This window comes from Neolamprologus brichardi, chromosome 11, assembly GCF_056152115.1.
Source record: "Neolamprologus brichardi isolate AB-2024 chromosome 11, ASM5615211v1, whole genome shotgun sequence".
Classification (NCBI taxonomy): Eukaryota; Metazoa; Chordata; class Actinopteri; order Cichliformes; family Cichlidae; genus Neolamprologus; species Neolamprologus brichardi.
In genome coordinates this window covers 20,192,501-20,213,240 of record NC_142114.1, presented here as the reverse complement: position 1 = coordinate 20,213,240, position 20,740 = coordinate 20,192,501, and the positions used below count along the sequence as shown (strand labels likewise).

Here is a 20,740-nt window from a genome sequence, read left to right as displayed (position 1 = left end):
ATTTAACAAAACATTTCTTTGTTGTTGCTTTTTACTTTATTGGTGTTTTTATTCATCCGCAGTGAACAAATGCACAGTAATCTCAAAATATTGCGCACAATATCCCCAAATCCCATGAATGTCTACTGCCCATTTACACAACGGTCTGTAAAGGCCACCATCGCTAATAATAACAATAAAAAACATGCAATAAAAACATTAAACCATGAAGTGTTTGACAACATATGCAGTGAAACGGCAATGATAATGAATTACCAATCACTCCCTCAGGGCGCTTTTTAGGGAAAATGGATTTTTATGTTTATCCAGTTCATTCTACTAAATGGAGACATAACAGCACACGAGAGCAAATAACATTTTATAGGATTTTGACAGGTAGTCTCTTTGCTCGGCTGTCTTGCATTGTTTTAACGAGCTGTCTGCGCGTATTCAGATGACTCGAACATGTGTAGGTCAGCGCATCTGAGGCCCACAGAGTCTGCGGTTCAGCTCCGGTTAACAGCTAATCAATCAAAGGTCAGAGAAAATGAAGCGTAAAACGCTGTGCTTCCCTGGTTTTAGATAGCACGCTCTGCGGTAACGTGTCACAAGTGCTTTCACATTCCGATGAACTTGTGCAGAAAAACACCGACCTCAACGAGTTCAGACGTGACGGACTCCACCGCCCTAAGAGACAAGTGACGCACCGCGAAGTGAATTTCATTATTGGAGCAGCAGCAGCGGTCCTTGTTTCGTTTACTGAGTTTACACTGCGTTCACTTTACAGTGTTTTTTGTGTATGTGACAAATGAGTCACAACATATACGTAACTAGACTCAGTAAGTCGTGTATTTATGGTTTGGTGTTGACTGGTTGTTTACTTTTTTAAACGCTGGCTGGATTTTCAACTTTTTTTCTTCAAACGCGCTTCCTGAAAAACACACGAAGACGAAAGCCACACCTACATCCTCCTATACATAAATACTGAGCAAACTTTCATTTCGAGAAAGTGCGCAGGAGCCCGCGACGTGTTCTCAGATATTTGTGTTGATATTGTTTTCCACAGCCATGAAAGCGCTTCTACTTGCTGCAGTGGTCTCCCTGATTCATGCCAGTTATGGTAAATATTTTTCATATTCCTCATAGACTTTTATGCGGTTCTCTCAAAGAGCTCAATATTATTTGCTCGTCTGTAATGAGATATTGGTTTAATCTTTCAGCGGGGTTCTGGTCTTCCTTTTTTCATAAATATATTCATACAGCTGAAGCCCCTGGGCATCGTGTGGCGTCTGCTCGCCTGTTTGTCTCCTTGTCTGTGTGTCTCTTAGTTGATCTGTTCTCTTGAGGAAAGGCTTTGTTTTCCTCTTCTGTCACACTGATAGGTTTTCCCTTGCGACACACAGAGTGAAACAGGAAATGTTGTTAGAATTATCGAGAGACTAACGCATAAGAGCAGCTAAATGTTTTATGTAGAGTGTGCGGAGGCCAGCCTCGCATTCAGTTCTTGTGAAAAAAAATATGTAAACCATGTTATGCAGCACTTCTTGCCTGAAGTGAAAGAGAATCAGTCTCTGTTATCAACAGTATCAGTCAAGTTGAAAAACCTGTTGATCATGTGCTTGTGGTGTTTTTATGAGTACTCCAAGGTTCTCCAGGAAGAAGCTGTTTTGAAAGCAGTGCTCAGGAGGTACACCCACCTCCGCAACCTCTCACTTAATCATCTGTTATGTCTGTCCACATGCAGCGTCTTTGGTCATCAAAGGGCCAAGTGAGCCAGTTTTGGAGGGAGACACGGTCACGCTGGAGTGTCTATACACAGACTCCGACCTGAACATCAGCCAGGTCCACTTTGAGGTCTACTCCAAGGTGAGCTGGAGGAAGATGGGTGAAAAAGGAAAAGAGTGCACTTGAAAAATATCACGATGTGCATGTCACAGCTCTGTTTGTGACGTTGGAGATTTTGTATACCTGAGAAGGAGCTCACTGCTATGATTCGTTACTGTTCCTAAATTTCGTTTTTAAAAATAAAGATTAAACTTGCTTATAACTATCAAAAGCTCAGTAAACATTGTCACTTCATAACATGTAACTCCTAAAAATGATCCACCACAGTAATTCCCAGTAATGACAATGATTATGTAACTTTTCCTCCTGAATATGATATTTCAAATGTAATCAGATGGCTGCAAAGTAATAATTCAAGACACGTAACTTTTATTTTCTATGTTTAATTAAATCATTTTTAAATCACTAGGGATGTGATTACTGTTGTATAACCTTAGACTGCTAATGTGTATAACTATCATATTCATTTATTTTCTCTGAGCTTATGTAAGCTCAAAGAAGTATTATGCGGCAGAGAATTTTCATTACTGAAAAATAAATATAAAAGAAGACCTCTCTTTTTCTTTTTATTTCCCCCTTTCTCTTTGACAGTACATGCATGGCTGGCGTCCCATTATGGAGAGATATATGGAGAGGTATTGGTGCTTCTACTCACTGAAGATCCAGCAGCTCGCAGACAGGCTAGTGCTGTCTATTCCCCGCGCAGGAAGGTACTACGAGGGGCCCTACCGCTGTGTGTCCAATGACGAAAACGTGACCGAGCCAGACAACTCCTCGCAGCCCCTGTCCTTCAAAGTGCATTGTGAGTGTGTCGGGTGGCGTGGGTGAGAGCTGTGAGGAACAATGACTCTGTGACGCTGTGTTTTCCTTTTGACAAATAATTAACCTTAGATCTTTATAGCGTCTGTGTGTGTGTGTGTGTTGTACATGTCAAATAGGCGTCTGCAAAAATCTAGATAAATATGTGAGTAGAAAATAATGCATGGTATTGCTGAATTTCACTTTCAGTAAGGAAAACGCAGGACAATTTGAGATTACTAGTATTGCTAACAAAGGGACGAGGATAAAACACCTAAATATACACCGGAAAACAGTCTAAAACGATTGAACATATAGACGGCGAAACCAATTTCCGTCATATTTCCCACCCATCAGGAGGTAAAGACAATCTTTCAGACACTGTGGACACAGCTCTCTTCACAGTGAGGGATAGAAAAACATATTAAATATTAATAGACATATCTATACAATGGCACTGCAGAGGTTGCACAACAAAAACAACAGGAAGTAGAGCTCTGATGCAAATATGTACTCTTACCTACGAAAGATCGACCGCAGTTGTTTTATTTTTTTTTATTAGTTTCAGATAAACAGAGCCGTGTCCCCAGCGGGGCGGCTCCAGCTTTAAGGTATCTGTTATCAATGCAAAGCTTCAAGAAATGTCATTCATGGCATAGCTAGTCAGATTTTCAGTGCCCTCTATCTTCTCAGTGGCCATCGAATCGACCATAATGTTGTTTGATAGGCTCCTCAGCCTCACAGGGGTGATCAATATGAGGTAAAGATTAGAATGGAGTGTAGGACCGAAGGAGACAGAGGAGGAAAGAAGCCAAGAGCTGGATGGACGTGGGCCATCTATTGAGATAGAAGAGAAAATGAGCCATTATTCACAACATTGCCGCTCTAAAGACTTCAATAAGATGAAGCCTATTATCATTATTATTGACCGCTTGGTACAGTCTATACCACAGGGAGGCAATCAAACTTGAGCATTTATGCTCAAATATACTTAAACTAAGTGTTGACCAGCTGCTGCCACTGCAAACATATGTTCAGTCACGGCCTGAACGCTTGACAAAGTTGTTTCAGCTTATATTAAATTTCCTGCTTCATTAATGCCCGATCACACTTTCTCATTCCCGACTGCGTCTTAGATATGGGGGAGCTGTCACTGTCCAGGGAGGGCTACACCGGATACCTGGGTACCCCACATGAGCTGAAGGTGCGACTCGGAGACAATGTGGTGGTGAAATGCTCTGCCAGCTCATCAGAGGAGCCGAGCTACTTCTGGTACAAAGAGGTGAGAACGCCTCGGGAGCGTGCACAGTGGCTGTGCCCTCATTATGCTTTTGGAAACTTGTCATTCTCTCTCTCTCACCACTCTCTCCCTCCCTCTCAGTTTGACCTTTTTTTTTCTTTTTACTGTCCTGTCTTCTTCCATTCTCACCCAGTCTCTGCTGGCTTCTTGCCTTTGTTCAAGCACTCTCTTAGTTTTCTCTCCTCCCTTTCTGACTTTGTCAAGCCACTTGTTTCCCCTTGCCCGCCGTCTTTCCATCCCCTTCACAGAAGAAGTGCTCTGTATTTAAGTGACCGGTTGGCTTGGGCACACCACTCGCTGGGGATTGCAGCTTGCCCACTTACAGAGGATTAATAGTTTAATGAGGTCTAGACAAGAGCCAGTCAACCTGAAAACAATTATGCGGATAGATTTCTAATGATTTTTTTTTTTTTTCCAGTGTTTGGTTAACCGGCATTGAATTATTCAACTGGGCTCTTTGCTGAGCGAAGAAACTCTTGCCCAAGGGAAATTAAGACATCACAGTGTAAAATGCCAAACTGACAACTGGCATGGAGTCCAAGAATAAGTTGATGAGTCAGGAAATACACAGAGTCTTCACAGTGAGAAAATCATATTATGCTTTCAAGGTGTCAAAATCGCAACTTGTGTAAGAAGTGTAATGAAGCAACTATTAAGACATCTAGGGACATGCAGACACACTTGCCAAGTTTCCCCTTTTGTTATTCCTCTTGATAAGTTGGCTTAGGGTTAATATGCTTGTTAAAGGGTCACTGCTAATCCGGATTTTAAATGAGCTTACAAGTCCAAATCCAATTCAGTGGATATTTTATGCTGTTAATACTGTTTGTCCTCCACATGATCATATGTAATACTTCAAGTTTTTTTGTGGTTATTTAATGTACAACACTGTCACTTTGATGAAGACTAATAATTCTAACCAGTAGAAGTGACAGTGAACAGTATTGTATGTGCTCACAAATCACTTGAGACCATTAGAAAAAAAGGAATTACGCATTCAGGGAAATAATACGACCAAGCAAAATGTTCATGTCACAGTTTATGTGAGCGCGCACGTGTGTGTGTGAATCTTTTTGTCTGTGTCTGCAAGCCCACTGTGTGTTTGACAGAAATGGATGTGGGGTAGAAAGTGGCGTACAGTTTGACAGACAGCCGCCGTGGGCACATTGGCCCCCGGTAATGACAGCAGGACAGAGGCAGAAACAGGCCACTGCTTTGGGAGCCAGTGGATTTGCATACAAAATGCTGCTTTGGCCAGACCTGGCCTTTATGGGAAATCCTCTTAATTCAGATCCATTCAAATTGAAATGGACTTTCTTGGCAGGAACTGTAGCTCCCAGGAGCCAAATCATTTGCATGGTGTAATGTTTTTTTTTTTTTTTTTAAACTCTCCTCCACGTTCATTTGTTTTTCAATCCTTGTGTTTGGCCTATTATTTGTTTCCTCCCATGTTGGGCTCTATCTCATAATAGTGCTGCTATTTCTGTGTCAACAATTCATCCTACTCCCTTGCCATCTCATTATGTGTTGCGTTAACAGTGTGCTGTTGCAGCAGCATTCTTTGCGGATGATGGTGTTATCTGGGTTATTGACTTGCGGTGATGTGTGTTCATTCATTGGGATTATTGCTCAGGTAAATACGTTTGATTTGGGACTTTTGGGGGCTGCTCTCTGAGGATCAAACACCCGCTGATATTTCTTTCTGTCCCATTACCAGTCCATCTGTTTCTTCCAGTCTAGATTTCACTTGCTCTCATTTTCCATCCTTGCACAAGTCTGCCTAAAAACGATTCCCCTTTTTCTCTTCTCTTTTTTGTCACATGGCAGTATATGTTCTCCGTTTCATCTTTTGCGCTCAGCTAAGTGCAGTTTTAATTTGTATTTGTTTAGCTGTTTGTCCTAAGGCTGCGAACAGTCTGGTAAGTAGACATATTTTTCTCCTTTTTTCATTCTGTTTTTTTCCACCGTATGTCTTTATCTCTCAGGGAAGTGACTGGGTTCTGCCCTCTTCTTCACTGAAACTGTCAAAATTGAATGCGATGGATGAAGGACAGTACACTTGCTCCGCTAGGCATCCATCTGTGGAGTCCCTCAACAAGAGACGCACTATCAGCATTACTGTACTGCCAGGTAAGAAAAGATTTACCTGGACGAGGCCTTTTGTCCTTTGTACTGATTTTTCTACATTTCCTCTTTCTGAAAACTAGCTAAGGTTTCCTTGTAACTGAGGGGGAATTCATCCATCAATATTAAACATCCCCTGAGCAAAAACAAAACTAAATATTATGTTCCATTTCCTTTTCGCAGTCAAATATCACCAGAAAGGTCAGGTATTAGGATACTTTTACGTCAGCAGGAGCGTATGCAGAAGTTGTCAGCTACGAGACTCCAACCTTTGATGCTTTAAATTTATGGGAAGTACAGTACAGGCTTGAGGTTTAATGCATCTGAAGGAGAAATTACAAAGAAATATGAAAAAGGCCACATCGCCCCAACAAAGAGAGGTAAAGACATTTATTAAAACACCTCACGTAAAAAAAAAAAAAAGAGGGAACAAAGTCCCAAAAGAAATTACCTCTAAAATGTCAAACATGTAAGAAGGTCATACCTGAGGATATAATACATTTTAAATATCATAAACAAATGGTAATAGTACAACTGCCTCGACTTTAAAGGATAAGAGGGTAATTATAAGAAGCAGTGGTTTTACCTGACCTTTGATTCCTTTTTTTCTTTTGACTGAAATATCAAGTGCTGGTGTGTAAATGAAGAGCTCTACTGAAGAGTTGTGAAATTTAGACATTATGAGCCATTTTCCCACTGTTACATCTAAAGTCCTATAGTCCCTTAGACATCATACATATATATAATGTATAAATGACGGTATAATATATGACGACAATAACTGACGAATCAGAAAGTGTAAGATTTTGTCAGCTCTGTATCCAAAAAAGTTAGGACATTAAGGCAATGGTTTGAAAATTGCTTCAAGTTTGGGTTTAGTTAAAAAAATGAAATGATTCAGTATAAGAAGAGCATCACAGAGATGCCAAATCTTTCGTGAGTAGAGATGGGGGAGAGGTTCATCATTCATAAAACTCAGCAGTCAACATAAAATTGCAAATAATTTGCATTTTTATCATCTGAAATCCAATACTGAATTAAGTTAGGGTCCTTACTCAGACACGCTGCACTAAAACCAGACATGATTCTGTAGTAGAAATCATTGCATACGCTCAGGAAGAGTTTTAAAAACCATCATTAGTAAACATAGTTTGCAAGTTAAAACTCTACCATGCAAAGAAATGAATTTACAAATGAAGCACATAAATGATGCAGAATTTTCTGGGCCAAAATCTGGTTCACTGAATCCAAATTAAAAATTATTTTTGACAGTTGTGGTCACCACATCAAATGGGAAGGAAACACTGAATTTGCTTTTGTTCAATTCAGTTGTATTTGTTATCAGCAGTTGTGAGGGAGGAAAAGGGAGAGTATAGAGAGATGAGGACAAAACAAACCATGTAAAAGAGTAGACAAAATGCAATGACATACAGAAGGGGTGTATAAATACATCAAGAGTGAAAGGAAAAATTGCTCAGAAACTCCCCCAGCAGCCTGAACCCACAGAAGCACAACTAAGGGATGGTTCAGCCTCACCTGATCCAGATCTAACTCTATAAGCTTTATGAAAAAGTAAAGTTTTAAGCCTAATCTTAAAGGTAGATCTATCTCCCCACAGCTTTTTATCAGTGCACAGTGGAGCATTAGTTCACATCGCATGGGTAACATTAAAGTCTGTAAAGATCCATGAAGCCTGACCGGTGTATAATGGTTTTAGAGCAACATATGGTGCCATCCAGATGACTTTTTCAGGAAACAAAGACGCTGCTAAACCACATTCTGCACATTACAACAGCATGACTATGTAGTAAAAGTACCCAGGTGTTAAGCTGGCCTGCCTGCATCTCAGACCTGCTATTCATTACAAAAACAAACAAACATTTAGAACATTGTTAAATTAAAAGCCCAACAGTTCGGGGAGACCCTGTGCAGCCGAAATCCCATAACCAGAAAAAAAGTAAAAAACATTTGCTTTAAAAACAACACTTGGTCTCTTTAGAGTGTTGTTAAGAGAAAATGTAATCCAACACCATGCATATAAACATGACGTTGTTGTTAGCAATAAAGTGATATAAATATTTTATATTTTTCCAAATATAAAAATAATCAAAAAAATCACTTTACTTTAGTTTCATTTGCAAATCAATGCATTCTTGCATGCATTCACATTGTACTCAGCTTTAGGTATTTAGGCGCTTGCACAGTCTCACTTTGCCTTTGTCTAAAATCTGCATGATTGATAAAGTGATTTATTTTTTTTTTAATCTTATGAAACATGATGGTTGCTTTCAAGTACAGAAGTAATTCCATTACAACATTATAGCTAATCCGATTAACAGAAACTCATCAGTCTTCATCATCTTCATTGCTGATCTGTGAATGATTACAAACTGTTAATACACTGCAGTGTTTAAATGCTATTCTCTCACCCAGTAGGAGCCTTTATAGTTCCAATAGTTGAAATTATGCAATCTGTAAAAATGCAATTAAGCCAATAATAATAATGGATTGGATTTATATAGCAAGGCACCCAAAGCGCTTTACAATGCCACTATTCATTCACTCTCGCATTCACACACTGGTGGAGGAAAGCTACGGTTGTAGCCACAGACTGAGAGAAGCGAGGCTGCCATATCGCGCCATCAGCCCCTCTGGCAAACACCAGTAGGCGGTAGGACACAACGACCAGGACAGAGAGCCGGCGACCTTCCGGTTACAGATGCGCTTCCCAACCCCCTGAGCCACGATCACCCCCGATGAATGTTATTTTTATGGTAGAGTTATCAAGTCACTTCTGCAATTGACTTATTGGTCACTGTGCTCCACAGTTCATCAAGTACATTCTCTGAAGCACACTAATTTAAAATGTAAAAAAATAAAACAAAATACTGGAATAATGTTTAATCATCCTTGAAAGTGGGGTGAGAAAACACTGCATGCTACTTCTGTTGCTTTAAGGCTACACAAACCCTAAACAAACATTCCCCGTGCAAACCCGCAGGGCTTCAGCTGACAAACAAATCCTCTTAACATAAGGAAGATATATATATGTGTGTGTGTGTGTGTGTATGTATGTATGTATATATATGTATGTATGTATATGTATGTATGTATATATGAGAACCCACACAGCATGTATTTGTTGTTGCCTCCAATACTCGTAATCTTAATTTTCCAGTGTTTACTTTATCCGCAGCTCTAAAGGCTGGATTCAGAAAAATCCCTCTTTTTTCCCCAAACATTACCATTAAATTGGGAAATTGCGCACATAACAGGGCCGATCAGCCAGTTCTTGCAAATTGTAACAAGCAGGCTTCTTGAAGATCAGCGCTGTGTATAAGGCTGTAACAGTTTGAACTGTGAGGAATACAGTCTTTTCTATCACAAACAAGCATAAGGTTGCCTTTAGAAGCTTTGCCTGGAGGCAGAATGTGAATAGTTTTGCTGATTTCGCATTCCGTGTGATACATGTTTTCCTTCATGTCTGTCCACAGAGGATGCCCACTGGTATGAGACAAGTGATGGCCGTCTCATGCTGATGATCTCGGCAGTAGCTGTAGCTCTTGTGGTGTTCATCCTCTCGATGATTGTATTCCTGTGCCGCAGAGCCAAAAAGACCAAGACCAGCAAGGGACCCATGTAAGAAACAACTGCGTGTTTGTGTCTTGTCATCTTAAGTCTTCACTTTGTTTTAGATGTGATCTTTTTAAAGCGTGTTACAATTTGATGGATTATGTGTCTTCAGTGCTAGAGAATGTTTGTGCTTGTTTATCTAGTCACCCTCCCCCTCTTGTTACCCAGAGCTTTTTAAATGATTACAGCAATTTCCACAAAATTTCACTCTGTCTAGTGTGATATCATGTGAACCAAAGTCATTTCAGTCACCGTGTAAGTGTAGGTGTGTGCGGCAGTGTGCACCTTGGTGCTTCACTCTCTGACTGTTCTCTCAAAAGAAAAAGAGAGGAAGAAAAAAAATCTTTATATATGTGCCGACTTCCACCTATTTGAAAAGGCATTTACCATCATGAATATTAAATTCAATCTCAGAAGCCCTGATCCACTTGACCTCATCCTTGATCTTTTTCGTCCTCCCTTTGCTCCCATGCGTTTCCATGCACTTCCTACTCGCCAAAAGCTTGGGCTTATGACAGTAGGTTAAATTCTCTGTCTAGTGTAAAAGTATAAAGAAGGCTACAGCAATTATAAGGAAATTAGTGGAACTCCCATTAATCGTGAAAGCTGACAGTGCCTTAATGTGCACCGTGACCCAATGTAGCTTTACCCATTAACTTTTTTTCCTTGTAGATTTATAAAAAACAGTTACAAAAGGCAGACTTTTCACAAGATTCTGCAGCAATCAGAAGTTCTGCATGTTTGTAGTGGCCTAAAAACAACTACTAAACTTTACAAACCTGTGCTGAGTATACAAGCATGTGTGTACAAATAGATACAGATAGTGCAAGAGGGGATAATGTACTTTCATATCAGCAGCCAGGTGCACTTCCAGTGCTTGGTTCTAGTCTATAATTTCCTCACTTATACCTTTCGAGCACCTACTGAGAGATCGATATACTGATAATCATGCTCGTCTTTCTTCTCCTTTCTTCCTCTCTCCAGTGATGACCGGTCTCAGAAAAAGCCGATCTACAAAGTAAGCTCGGAGTCCCTACCCTCCACCTGCGGAGACAATCAACCTCTGGTGTAACTGCAGAGGCAGGTGGAAGGAGAACGGATGAAAGGATGGAGCGAGAGATGCAGTTGTTGTCCATAAAAAAATAAAGAATGTCATAAAGCAGTAAATGGGTATGTTGGGAGACATTATAGGGCAGAGTACAATAAAAATCAGCAACGAGTTGGGTATTTAAAAAAAACAAAACAAAAAAATCAACTGAAGGGCAAGTGATTGCTTTGCTGAGCAGCTTGGCTTGTGAGCGCACGCTGCAGTTCTGCATCTTGGACATAAAGGTGGGCAATTTTCCTTTCATGTATACTGCAGTGTGAAAAATGGCGGGCTACGTTCTTAGAAAATGATGATGAGGATTCTACTCGCAGCGCTATAAAGATGCTACATTCAGTTTTCTTCTTTCAGTTGCACACATAATTGCTCAGCTGTGTATTGTGAATGAATCGTTTGGGTGATAGGACAAGGTTTTATGTTGTTGATTTGTTTCTCTTTCAACCTTCATGTTTTCCAAAGCGGAACCAGCTCAAAGCATCTTCGAGAAGGTTATTGTAATCTCTTTACTGTGACAGCTCTTAAGCACATTGCACTCGGATATTTAATTTAATGTAGTTGGGATTTTCTGTGGTATTAAATGGCTTTCAGAAAATATTATTTACCATCCTCCAGTGTGCCATTGATTTTGTTCCATTTAAGAGACACTAAAGGGGGTGAGGAGTATTGACAACATGGTAAGAGCCGGACATGCATGCTTGCTCGGCCGCACATCCTCTCGATCCAATGCCATCTCGAGCTCGCATCAGCTTGTTTACCAACCTTCTTCTTCGGTCTGAAAGACCTTACTTTGAAGCGATGACCTTTACTCAGAGTACTGTGCATGTGCATTCTTGCCTCTATTCCCATCTGCCCGTAAGCAGAGAACTCAGCCCTCAGTCAGTTTGTATACACGTGTATGGACTTGCATTCACAAACTAGAAACTCTCATAATGTGAATAATCGCATTGGCAAGTAACCTTGAAAGCTTTCCCGTCAGTTGTAAGGGCAGACAGTCTTGGCCATTACAAGTAAGTTCTATTTTAACTAGACTAGATTAGTCTTCTCTGTCTCCCACCCAAACCCCTCCCCAAAAAAAGCATCACAGACTACAACTTCATCTTTTTAATTTTCTCCTCTGTTGCCTTGTAACCCTTAACGCTGTGCCTCACCACCACCACCGCTTATTACCATAACCGTGCTCATAATGCTGAGAATTTCATTACGCTTGTCTGTTGAAGTTATGTTGGGTTTTATGCGGTTTTTATTATCGTGTGTGGTTGACCGTAGGCCGTTGTTAATAATGGGCAAAGCGGCAGTTTAACACTGACACTCCATTAACGGGTGCATGCGCCACAGAGCACAGCCAGGATAATGTTATTAAACTGATTATTCAAGCCCCCTGTACAGCTCAGCTCTGCAGCAGCAGCCTTCCTTTGTTTAGCATTTTACAGACTCCTTGTATTTCTTCTCCAACTCTACAAACTTCTGCTTGCTTTATGTCTGAGGTCAACCCAAGGAATGTGGAAGCAACAGACAGCGAGACTATAACCAAAACAGAAAGACTTAGGGGGGAAAGAAACATACTTCATAGGGGGGGAAAGAAAAAATACAATATTGTGAATTTAAAATGCTCTCCTGAATGTTAAATGCCAGTGAGCACCATTTCGTTTTGGCCTTTGAGTCAGTCATGAGTAAATCATTCTGTGCTCCCTTGTGGATTTTGGTCTTGGGGCTTCTGATGTCTGGCCAAAAAAAAAAAAAAAAGAGACACAAAATTATGTATCAGGAATTTCACACTGGAGCTTTCTCTGAGGTACAATGCTCTGGTTGGGAGAGAGGGAAGTGAAGTTTACAGTGACATTTTGACCTTGACAGTGTCTCGATGGATAAAGCACCGGACAACAGCTTAGGTGCTGTGCAGTGCATACAGATTTCCTAAAAGTGTTTTGTCTGGTGCACGCAAGGTCCTGTCCGGATAAGGATGCAGATCTGTACTGTGGCATTAAAGCTAAATAGCTCCTCACTTATGTCCGCAGTTTGTCTAGTACCCTAGATGCCCTTAGTGCCCGCAAACCAATATCTAAAGGTGACTTATACCAAACGTGACACCGCACTGACTAATGCCTTACAGTGCCAGGCATTTGTAACACAGTGTCATTGACTACTGCTGTTCCCGTCACGGTCACTTGAGTTTGTATGTGCATTCTGCATATGTTGTGTCAAATGGCTGAAAATGAAGGAGTGGAGTTCGCAAGAGAAGCAGGTGTTTTCCCCTCATTACTTCCTGACAATGCCCCATCTGGTGCGGGGGAGCTGCTGCCACAGACTCCCTGCCAACCCGGGAACAAACACTCGCAGAGAGGCTGACAGGGAAAAATGGGTTGGGATGGGAATTGGGAAATGAGTAGGGCAGATATTATCCTCGCCAAACAACAAGGTTAAAACTTGTGTCGAGTAATAAGATCCCTCAGTGGAGAGACCCCGAAGCTGGGACCTGATCTAACACAGATCCATTAATATAGGTTAGCTAAGGGGTAAGAGTTCAAAGCAACTTTATGGGAGTCAAGAGTAGAAATATTAATATTAATACAGACTGCCCAGGTGCTCTGGCTGCTTGAACTTTCCTGACTGTTCAAACTAAACTGACCAAAGTGTCTGGAGGACTTGTCAGAAGAGGCGGAAGCAGATTTAAGACGTGTGACGTGCCATCCCTGCAGTTACCTGAGAGGGGCGCCAAAGATACAGTTTCAAAAAGATGCCTTCAAGCCTGATGCTATAAGTCCATAGTAAACACTAGATTAGAGGGGGGACAAAAAGAGATGTGGAGAGAGAAACAATTTTCATAATGGACCAGCGCTCTCTGACTGGAAAACACAATTATGGGCAAACTGTGGCCGCAGCATGAGGGTAAAGTTAAAGAGCCCCTTTAGCACAACCTAATAAGCCCTGACTACAGATGATCAGAAACACCGGCTCATCCTTAGCCCAAGTTTTTGTTCCGAGCTATTACCATTGTAAACGGTGATTTAACAGCTTACACTCAGGTCTGTTTCTTGTTCTTCTTGATGAGTCCTATGCACATTAATTGGATTCAAAGCAGCCTCTGCAATAGAATTGAATCTCAAACTACCCAGAGGCATACTGCTTGGACTGATTTGGCACTGAGTTTCACTGAGTTTCTACCACCAAATAGCCAAACAGTAATTTCAAACGAAGTGCCATTTTTCAAATGATCGCGTTTCTTAAGCTGCGTTTTCCTCCCTACAGTCAACTTTAGAAAACGCCACATTTTTTGCACCACTTGTCCCTAAATTTGAACAATAAGAACCATTCATTTCCGTCATCTTAATCAGCGTGCCTTGCATCTTTTAAGTCCTTGGGGTGGAATTTGAAATAAATTGGTTATTTGAGTCGGAAAATTAATGCTGGTTATCAATCACATTTAGAGCGAATTGATTTCAATTAACTGGAAGACGCAGCCCCTCTTGCCTCCCCGGCTCTCCTCCTGGATAGCCCATTTCTTTTTTTTAAACCCAGCCCCTTGCTCACATCCGCACACCCCTCCACCTGCTCCTGCTCTCTCCAATTGGCTAGAAAGACATCCAGGACCGCCCAATTGGCAAGCTTTACAATATATTTACAATGTAAAGTAACCAAGAAAAACCGGCCAAGCCGTCATATTCGGGGATTCAGGGGGAGAGAAAGTGGGTGTGTATGAGAGGGGAGCATTACTATGTAAAGACCTGCTATTACGCTCGGAAAGCCTAACAAAGCACACACTCGTTCACGCACAGTCGCACGCGCGCGCCCTGTCACACACACACGCGCACACACACATAGACGCTAAAGGCGCTGTCGGAGGGTGAACCTGCGGGTTCATGTCACTCTGATTTCTCAAAGGAAGAGGAATATTAAGAAAGATATCAGAGGGGAATACCCGCGATGGCTTTCGCGACCGTGTGGAACTACTGCGTCCCTCTAACCATCGTAACAGTGGCTTGGCTGCTCAACACTGGTAAGGCTCAAATGAAAGTGAACGAATGTGATGTGAATGGGAAGAGTGGCACGCCGTCTCGATGTGTTTGGGCTTTTCCGTGCAAGTTTATCTAAGTCCTCTAAGTAGAAGCTGAATAACGCTTAAAATGCACCGGGTCCACTCTGACTTACTGTGCACTTGGACGGGAAGGAGGAGGAGCGCACCACGGAGCAAAACACGTGCAGATTTGCCAGTTTACTGTTGTTTTGTGGACTGGTGTTAATATTTCTCAGTGGGTAATTAGAGTCAATGCCCTTTGCGGAAGCCGGGGCTGTATTGTTACATGGATATGAGTCATTTTCCTAATCACATCTCAGAACTGCTACGCTGGGAAGACCCCTAAAATGTCAAGTCGTTGAAAAGAAAAGTGAAAGGTGGCCACTTTTTTTTCGACCATGCATGAATATTTAATGAAAGAAGCCAATGCTCTCTCAACCCTTGTGCGTCACAGAATTTACATTTTCTCCTGATGTTGGGATTCATTTTATTACAGCTGTTGTCTGTGGCGGAATGGGAAATGGGAGCGTGTGACTTATGCAGCCTGTGAATGCAGCGACACACACAGAGCTCCGATTAAATATTCTCATAGAACACACGAGAGCTCATAACAAATGCCCGCAGTGGACCAGACATGTCTCAGACATCAGCAGCGGCAGTGGTGTTTGTTACTGCTTTTATATTCTGGAGAAGGGTGAGGGACCGTAAAGACCTTTGAGCCTCCCCCTTATCAGATAAAATAACATCTAACAATGCATTGCAGCAACTTGTAACAGTTCCTGTAGTGTTTTGTATTGCTTTTATCACCATCACTGGAACACTTCAGGTTGGGATAGTCCTGCTTTACTTCTTTTACACAGTAGTTGGCTAGGTATGGTCACTCAGTAGCTTCTTAAGTGCCACATTTGCAAAATATGGGGATTTGAATTAGCCTCTGAAGAACTTCAGCTGGATATCTTTGTGGGATTTGTTTGGATGCAATTTGAAATAAAACTTTCAAAAAGAAAAGTCCATCTGAAGCCTCTGTGATTTTGACTAAGGAGGATTGATGATGACAATGTGCACATAAATGTTGCTCCGCTGGTTTGTGTCCTGTGGCTGTTGCACTCTGCCACCCCTTGTTTATGTTGCCCTGAGGCAGTGAAATAGTTAAGTGCTTGGTGAGGCATGGACACACTCAAACCTGGACGGTGCTGTTATGTTGATGTCTCTTGTATACAAGAAGAACTACCTTACCAAAGCCATTTTTGTGGCTGCACTAATACCGACCTCACCAGAGCCAGTATATTGATAGATATTGATTTTTTCCTTTGGAGAAAGTGTGTGTGTTTGTGTGTATGTATGTGTTTAATGAACACTGGGTGGTTAAGGTATGCATGAGCTATAGGTATTTGTATGTTATTCTCACTGTGTATGGGGTTTGTGCTTGTGGGTTTGGGCACCCATCTATGAATATGTGTGTGTGTTGCAAGTACATGTGCTTTACATTAGTGTGTGTGCATGGGCGTGCGTGCTGCGTACAGTGCAGGGTTTTGCCTAAGCTGCAGGCAACCTCAGCTGGGGGCTGCTCACTGATCACTGTCATTAATCTAGCCTCTGACAGGGGCTGAGAGAGACAGGAGGCTGGGGAGTTTAGGGGTGTTACAGGCATAAGGTCGGTGGAGAAAGGAGGGAGATGAGGTAGAGTAAAAATGGTCTGTTTCTAAAAACCTTGCAGATGTGCACCGATGCTGTGTCTGCATTAGGAAAAAAGAGATTTAATAAAGATCTTGTCTCGGTTATTTTTCTTCCACCAATCTGAAAGAAGGGAAAGGTGGGAGGCTATAGAGGGTTGGCAGTTGTTATTATGCTAGAATAGATATGGACAGACTGGGTGGATAGATGGATAAGTGGACAGATAGATTGAGAGGTTGCTGTGAAGATAGCGAGGCTGGAAGACTTGGCGCTTCTGTGAAGGAGGAGGGAGAGACAGAGGGATGGAAAGATGGATAGAGGAAGAAAGGCAGAAAAGAGCGAGGGAGCAAGGAAAAGTGAGAGAAGAAAGGCAGAAAGACTTCACAGTGTGTCTGACGGGCAGGCCTGAGGGACATGCACACACAGTCAGTGCTGTATGTTTGTGCGCAGATTGCCTGGCTTTGTGGAGGTGTCTGATCAACAGCAGCTGCAGGCCAAACTTGCAAAGCACGTACAGTAACAAATGCTGTTAACTCCACCTCTGCTTCGTGCCCACCCTTAATCGCTACCCTCCATCACTTCCATTCTAACAACTCATCCCCATTTCTCTCCTATGCCGCCATTACCACCTCCCTTATCGCAGTGTGCATTAAATCACCTCCATTTGTTTATTTGAATGTGTGCAATGAGAGCCATCCGTTTGAGCTTGTTCCCCATCATCCTGTTTGGACCTTGGCTGGGACTCTGGTGGCTGAAAAACGGCAGCAGTTGGACGTACTTGTGGGAGGAGATTTGAATACCAATTATAGCTGGTGTGTGCAAGTGCGCGTGTGCATATGCACACACACACAAACACTCAGTGAAGCCATGCATAAATCAATGTCGCTGTGAGTCACAGAAGGGAGGTTTGGCGTGTAAACACAAGCATCAAGGGAAATGCAGTACCCACAAAAAATAAAAAATATGGACACATACTATATGATCACTCAAACAAATGCTGGAACGCATATAAACATACACACACATCTTGCCTATAGACAGCTTACCTGTTTTGAACATAGTTATATTACTGCTTATGCAAGAGTTTGTCTGAACTCAAGTGCAGATTTTGATGCTTGTCAGGCACAGTTTACATCATTCCAGAGTTAACGTTGCCTTTTTACTTTCTTCCACATCACATTGGGCTTGCTATTTCAGCATCTTTGTTTTTTAATGTGCTGAAAATGTCTTCACCGCGAGCCAAGGTTTATCCTTTGATCCAAACCTTGGAGCATAATTCTCCCCGTAAATAAGATAAACTTCTTGGCAATTTAATTATGAAGACCTAGACCACCCTTCTTTGCTCTCTGCCCTGCCATCTGCTGGTTCAAGGTGAATATCTAAAGCCCAGTGCACAATCAGATTTCAGCGTTGAATTCTTTCCCCCCTCAGATTCCCTGCCTTTTGTAGGTCAAAATAATTGGACAACCTGAACTTGGCAGACTATGCCTGTCAACAAAGAAGAAGCAGAAAGGAGCTTTTCTTTAAGGAAAAATATGCTGCCTGTTGCTGCTGCGCGTGGCCATGTTTGATCAACCAGTGCATTCTTAAAGGGTCCTGACAGGGTGGCCCACTATCTCAGCCGAACAACTGGCTCAACATAAGCTCCATAAACAAATTGGACTGTATCGCTTTTTGGGATAGTCACAACTGAAAGAGTTACAGAGCTCAGTGTGGGCTGCTTTTATTCTCCCTTGGGCTTTCATGGGTCCATTACTCAGAAGCAGAGGTTTCGAGGTTCGCCATTTAGTACAGGTGATGTATTTTACAGTAATTATCTCCTAATCTGCCCTCCAGTCTTCTGTGCAATCCATAATTCATTTGTTTTGATCTGCGGTTGCTTCACACAATAAATACATTTCCGTAACTTCTTCCAGTATTATATACCAGGTTCAAAAAGGATTTTGTTGTCACTTGAATAGAAATAAAAGGACCTAGGAAGGAGCAAGTTCCTCTATATCCCTGCAGGGACACATCATATGACTAAGCGTTCCCTTTTTCAGCCTTTTTTCAGCTCTTGTTTTCACTCTGCTGCGTCCTCACGAACAAGTTCATGCAAACAGAACACATGAAGCACAATGATTGAAAGGGGCACACAAAGACGCCAATTGGTAATTGGATCCTTATATCTCATTTGACCATTTGTTTAATCGTCCATTAGTGAAACTTTCTGTCAATCTAATCAGGCCAGCACTAATGTAGAAACACTCTTTATGGCTGCCACCTCATCTCCTTCCCATTACTATTCCCCAGACAGTGCAGCTTGTGATTATCATAATGGTGATCTATGTCGTCCTTACGTGTCGCTCTTTGAGAACAACTGGCGTTTCACCAACTTTGCAGCTGAAGTTTTTAATGCTGACTCGGATGCCAAGGACGTCTCCTCCATTTGCTGGCATTCGAAGCCTGCCAATCAATCTGATACTCTTAACTCTCTCTGAACTGACTGGCCCAGTGCAAAAGTAGATCGCCTCTTTGGGTCCAGCTGCCCATGCTGCAACCTCGTGTCCCCTGAGCCAGCAGCTTTTGTCCAGATGCTGAACCCTCTCGATGTGTATTTGTCTTTGCCGTGAAGATGTGACTGTGTCACAAAAAGTGATTGTCTTTGTGTAGCTTTTTAGGGAATACTGACAAAGGCAGCTGCTGAGCACAAGGTGTTATGTCAACGGAAGCTAACCCTGAATTGCAGACAGGTAAAAGAGACAAAGTTGAAAGAGACAGTCCTCTGACATAAAAAAACCCCAACTTTGAACCACTAATGCCATTCTGGGGAACATTCCTTGCTTTTGGTGACATGGTTTCCATGACTAAGAGTAAACGTTTATGCCTCCTGCCTGGCCCTGGGCTTGTTTAACACCCTTCCTTGCTGCTGTGACACCTGTTTCGGCAGCTCCCGCAGGGCGCAGCGCTAACGTGGCCAGACAGCAGCCTCTGGTAATGCCAGTAACCAAGGTGATTATCCCCACTCAGGCACTGCAACAGAGCCCTCACTAGCTGTGATTGGATGAGAGAGCCTTATTTAGCTGAAGAGGGCAAGCGCCTAAAATTGAAGAGTTGGAAACTGTGTACTCTGGCAGTGCTGAGGCTAATACACATCCCGTCTGGAAGACTTGATGTAGAGACAAGAGGAGGAGAGGATGACTGGTAATTAGGTGCTCGTGTCGGGGTAAGGAGGGTCAGAAATGAACTTAAACCTAGGTGAAACTGTCAGGCTGGGCACAAATGTTGCCAACAAGACCCCATTTCCCTTTGCTTTTGGGAGGTCTGTGTGTCCAATGGAGGCTAGCTGATGAAGAGTGACCAGCCTTAGCTGGGGCACTGAGGGACTGATGGGGTCACAGAGGGAGAGTGAAAGGGTTACGGGGAGAGGGGGAGAGATGGCTGGCTGCACAGTGTATAAAAGAACGAAGGAAGACCGCAAGGAGGGGGAGGAAAAGCGCCAGGGGCTTGCGTCACAGACCACTGGAGCAGGGAGGAACAGAGCAGAGGAGAAAGTCAGGCAGAGAGAAGTCCAACAAACGAGTGAATGATTGCAGGATTTCAGCTCTAAAATGGAAGGGCGTGTTTAAAAAAAAAGAACAAGGGAGAGAGAGAGAGAGAAAGCAATCCCTGCGGTGCAGTATGACTGATCTATGGGGCCAAAAAAGTGAGGAAGGAGGGAAGAGAGAGATTAGGTAGGTGGGGCCAAAGCAGAAAAGTAGAGGGTGCTGATGTGAGAAGAGGATGTGGGGAAGGAGAAGGAGGAGGGGGAAGAGGAGAAACAGAGAGATGGATGGCAATATACCGAGAAAAGCGAGCGCGGGCAGGCACTGTGTAGGTGACCACACCTGAGAGGCAAAGTGTCATGATCGATGAGGTCACAGCATGCACATGCACCGTCACACCCACATGCACACAAAAACGCAGGCAAACAAGTATTGAAATTGTTTACCAGCAGCTCGTGGACAGTCCTCCCACTTTCAGCAAAGCTACATGGCGCTTCGGCTTGGAGAATTAAACACCCACACACGCACAGGGCTATTCATCTGTCTGCCATTTAGAATCCTTCTTCATATCATTGCCATTAATAGGTTTGCTTTGATGAGATTGTCGGATGCTGAAAATTGCCAAGCAGCGCACTATCTACTGGGAAATCAGATGGAGATTTTCAGAAGACGGTCACAACAATGCTGGAGAGGTCTCGGATGAGTTTTCTATCTTAGAAAGCTCGCAAAATGTCTCTCCCACGAGT

General features: G+C 42.5%; 2 protein-coding genes across 2 annotated transcripts in view; both read left to right on the top strand.

Annotated features, from left to right (window-relative positions):
• The first annotated feature begins 718 nt into the window (after positions 1 to 718).
• si:ch211-79k12.1 (CD166 antigen) lies at positions 719 to 11,390 on the top strand. The gene is made up of 7 exons (XM_006810096.3): positions 719 to 1,099; positions 1,724 to 1,845; positions 2,416 to 2,626; positions 3,759 to 3,904; positions 5,908 to 6,052; positions 9,541 to 9,685; positions 10,664 to 11,390. Exons 1-7 carry the CDS (start codon positions 1,048 to 1,050, stop codon positions 10,749 to 10,751), a joined length of 909 nt encoding a protein of 302 aa, XP_006810159.2. The 5' UTR covers positions 719 to 1,047; the 3' UTR covers positions 10,752 to 11,390.
• Positions 11,391 to 14,329: 2,939 nt separating this feature from the next.
• cadm4 (cell adhesion molecule 4) overlaps positions 14,330 to 20,740 on the top strand; it is a 154,920-nt gene continuing 148,509 nt past the window's right edge. Inside the window, exon 1 of the mRNA XM_087848304.1 lies at positions 14,330 to 14,778. Coding sequence (XP_087704430.1) covers positions 14,706 to 14,778 — 73 coding nt within the window. The 5' untranslated portion in view covers positions 14,330 to 14,705. The remainder of the gene's footprint in view (positions 14,779 to 20,740) is intronic.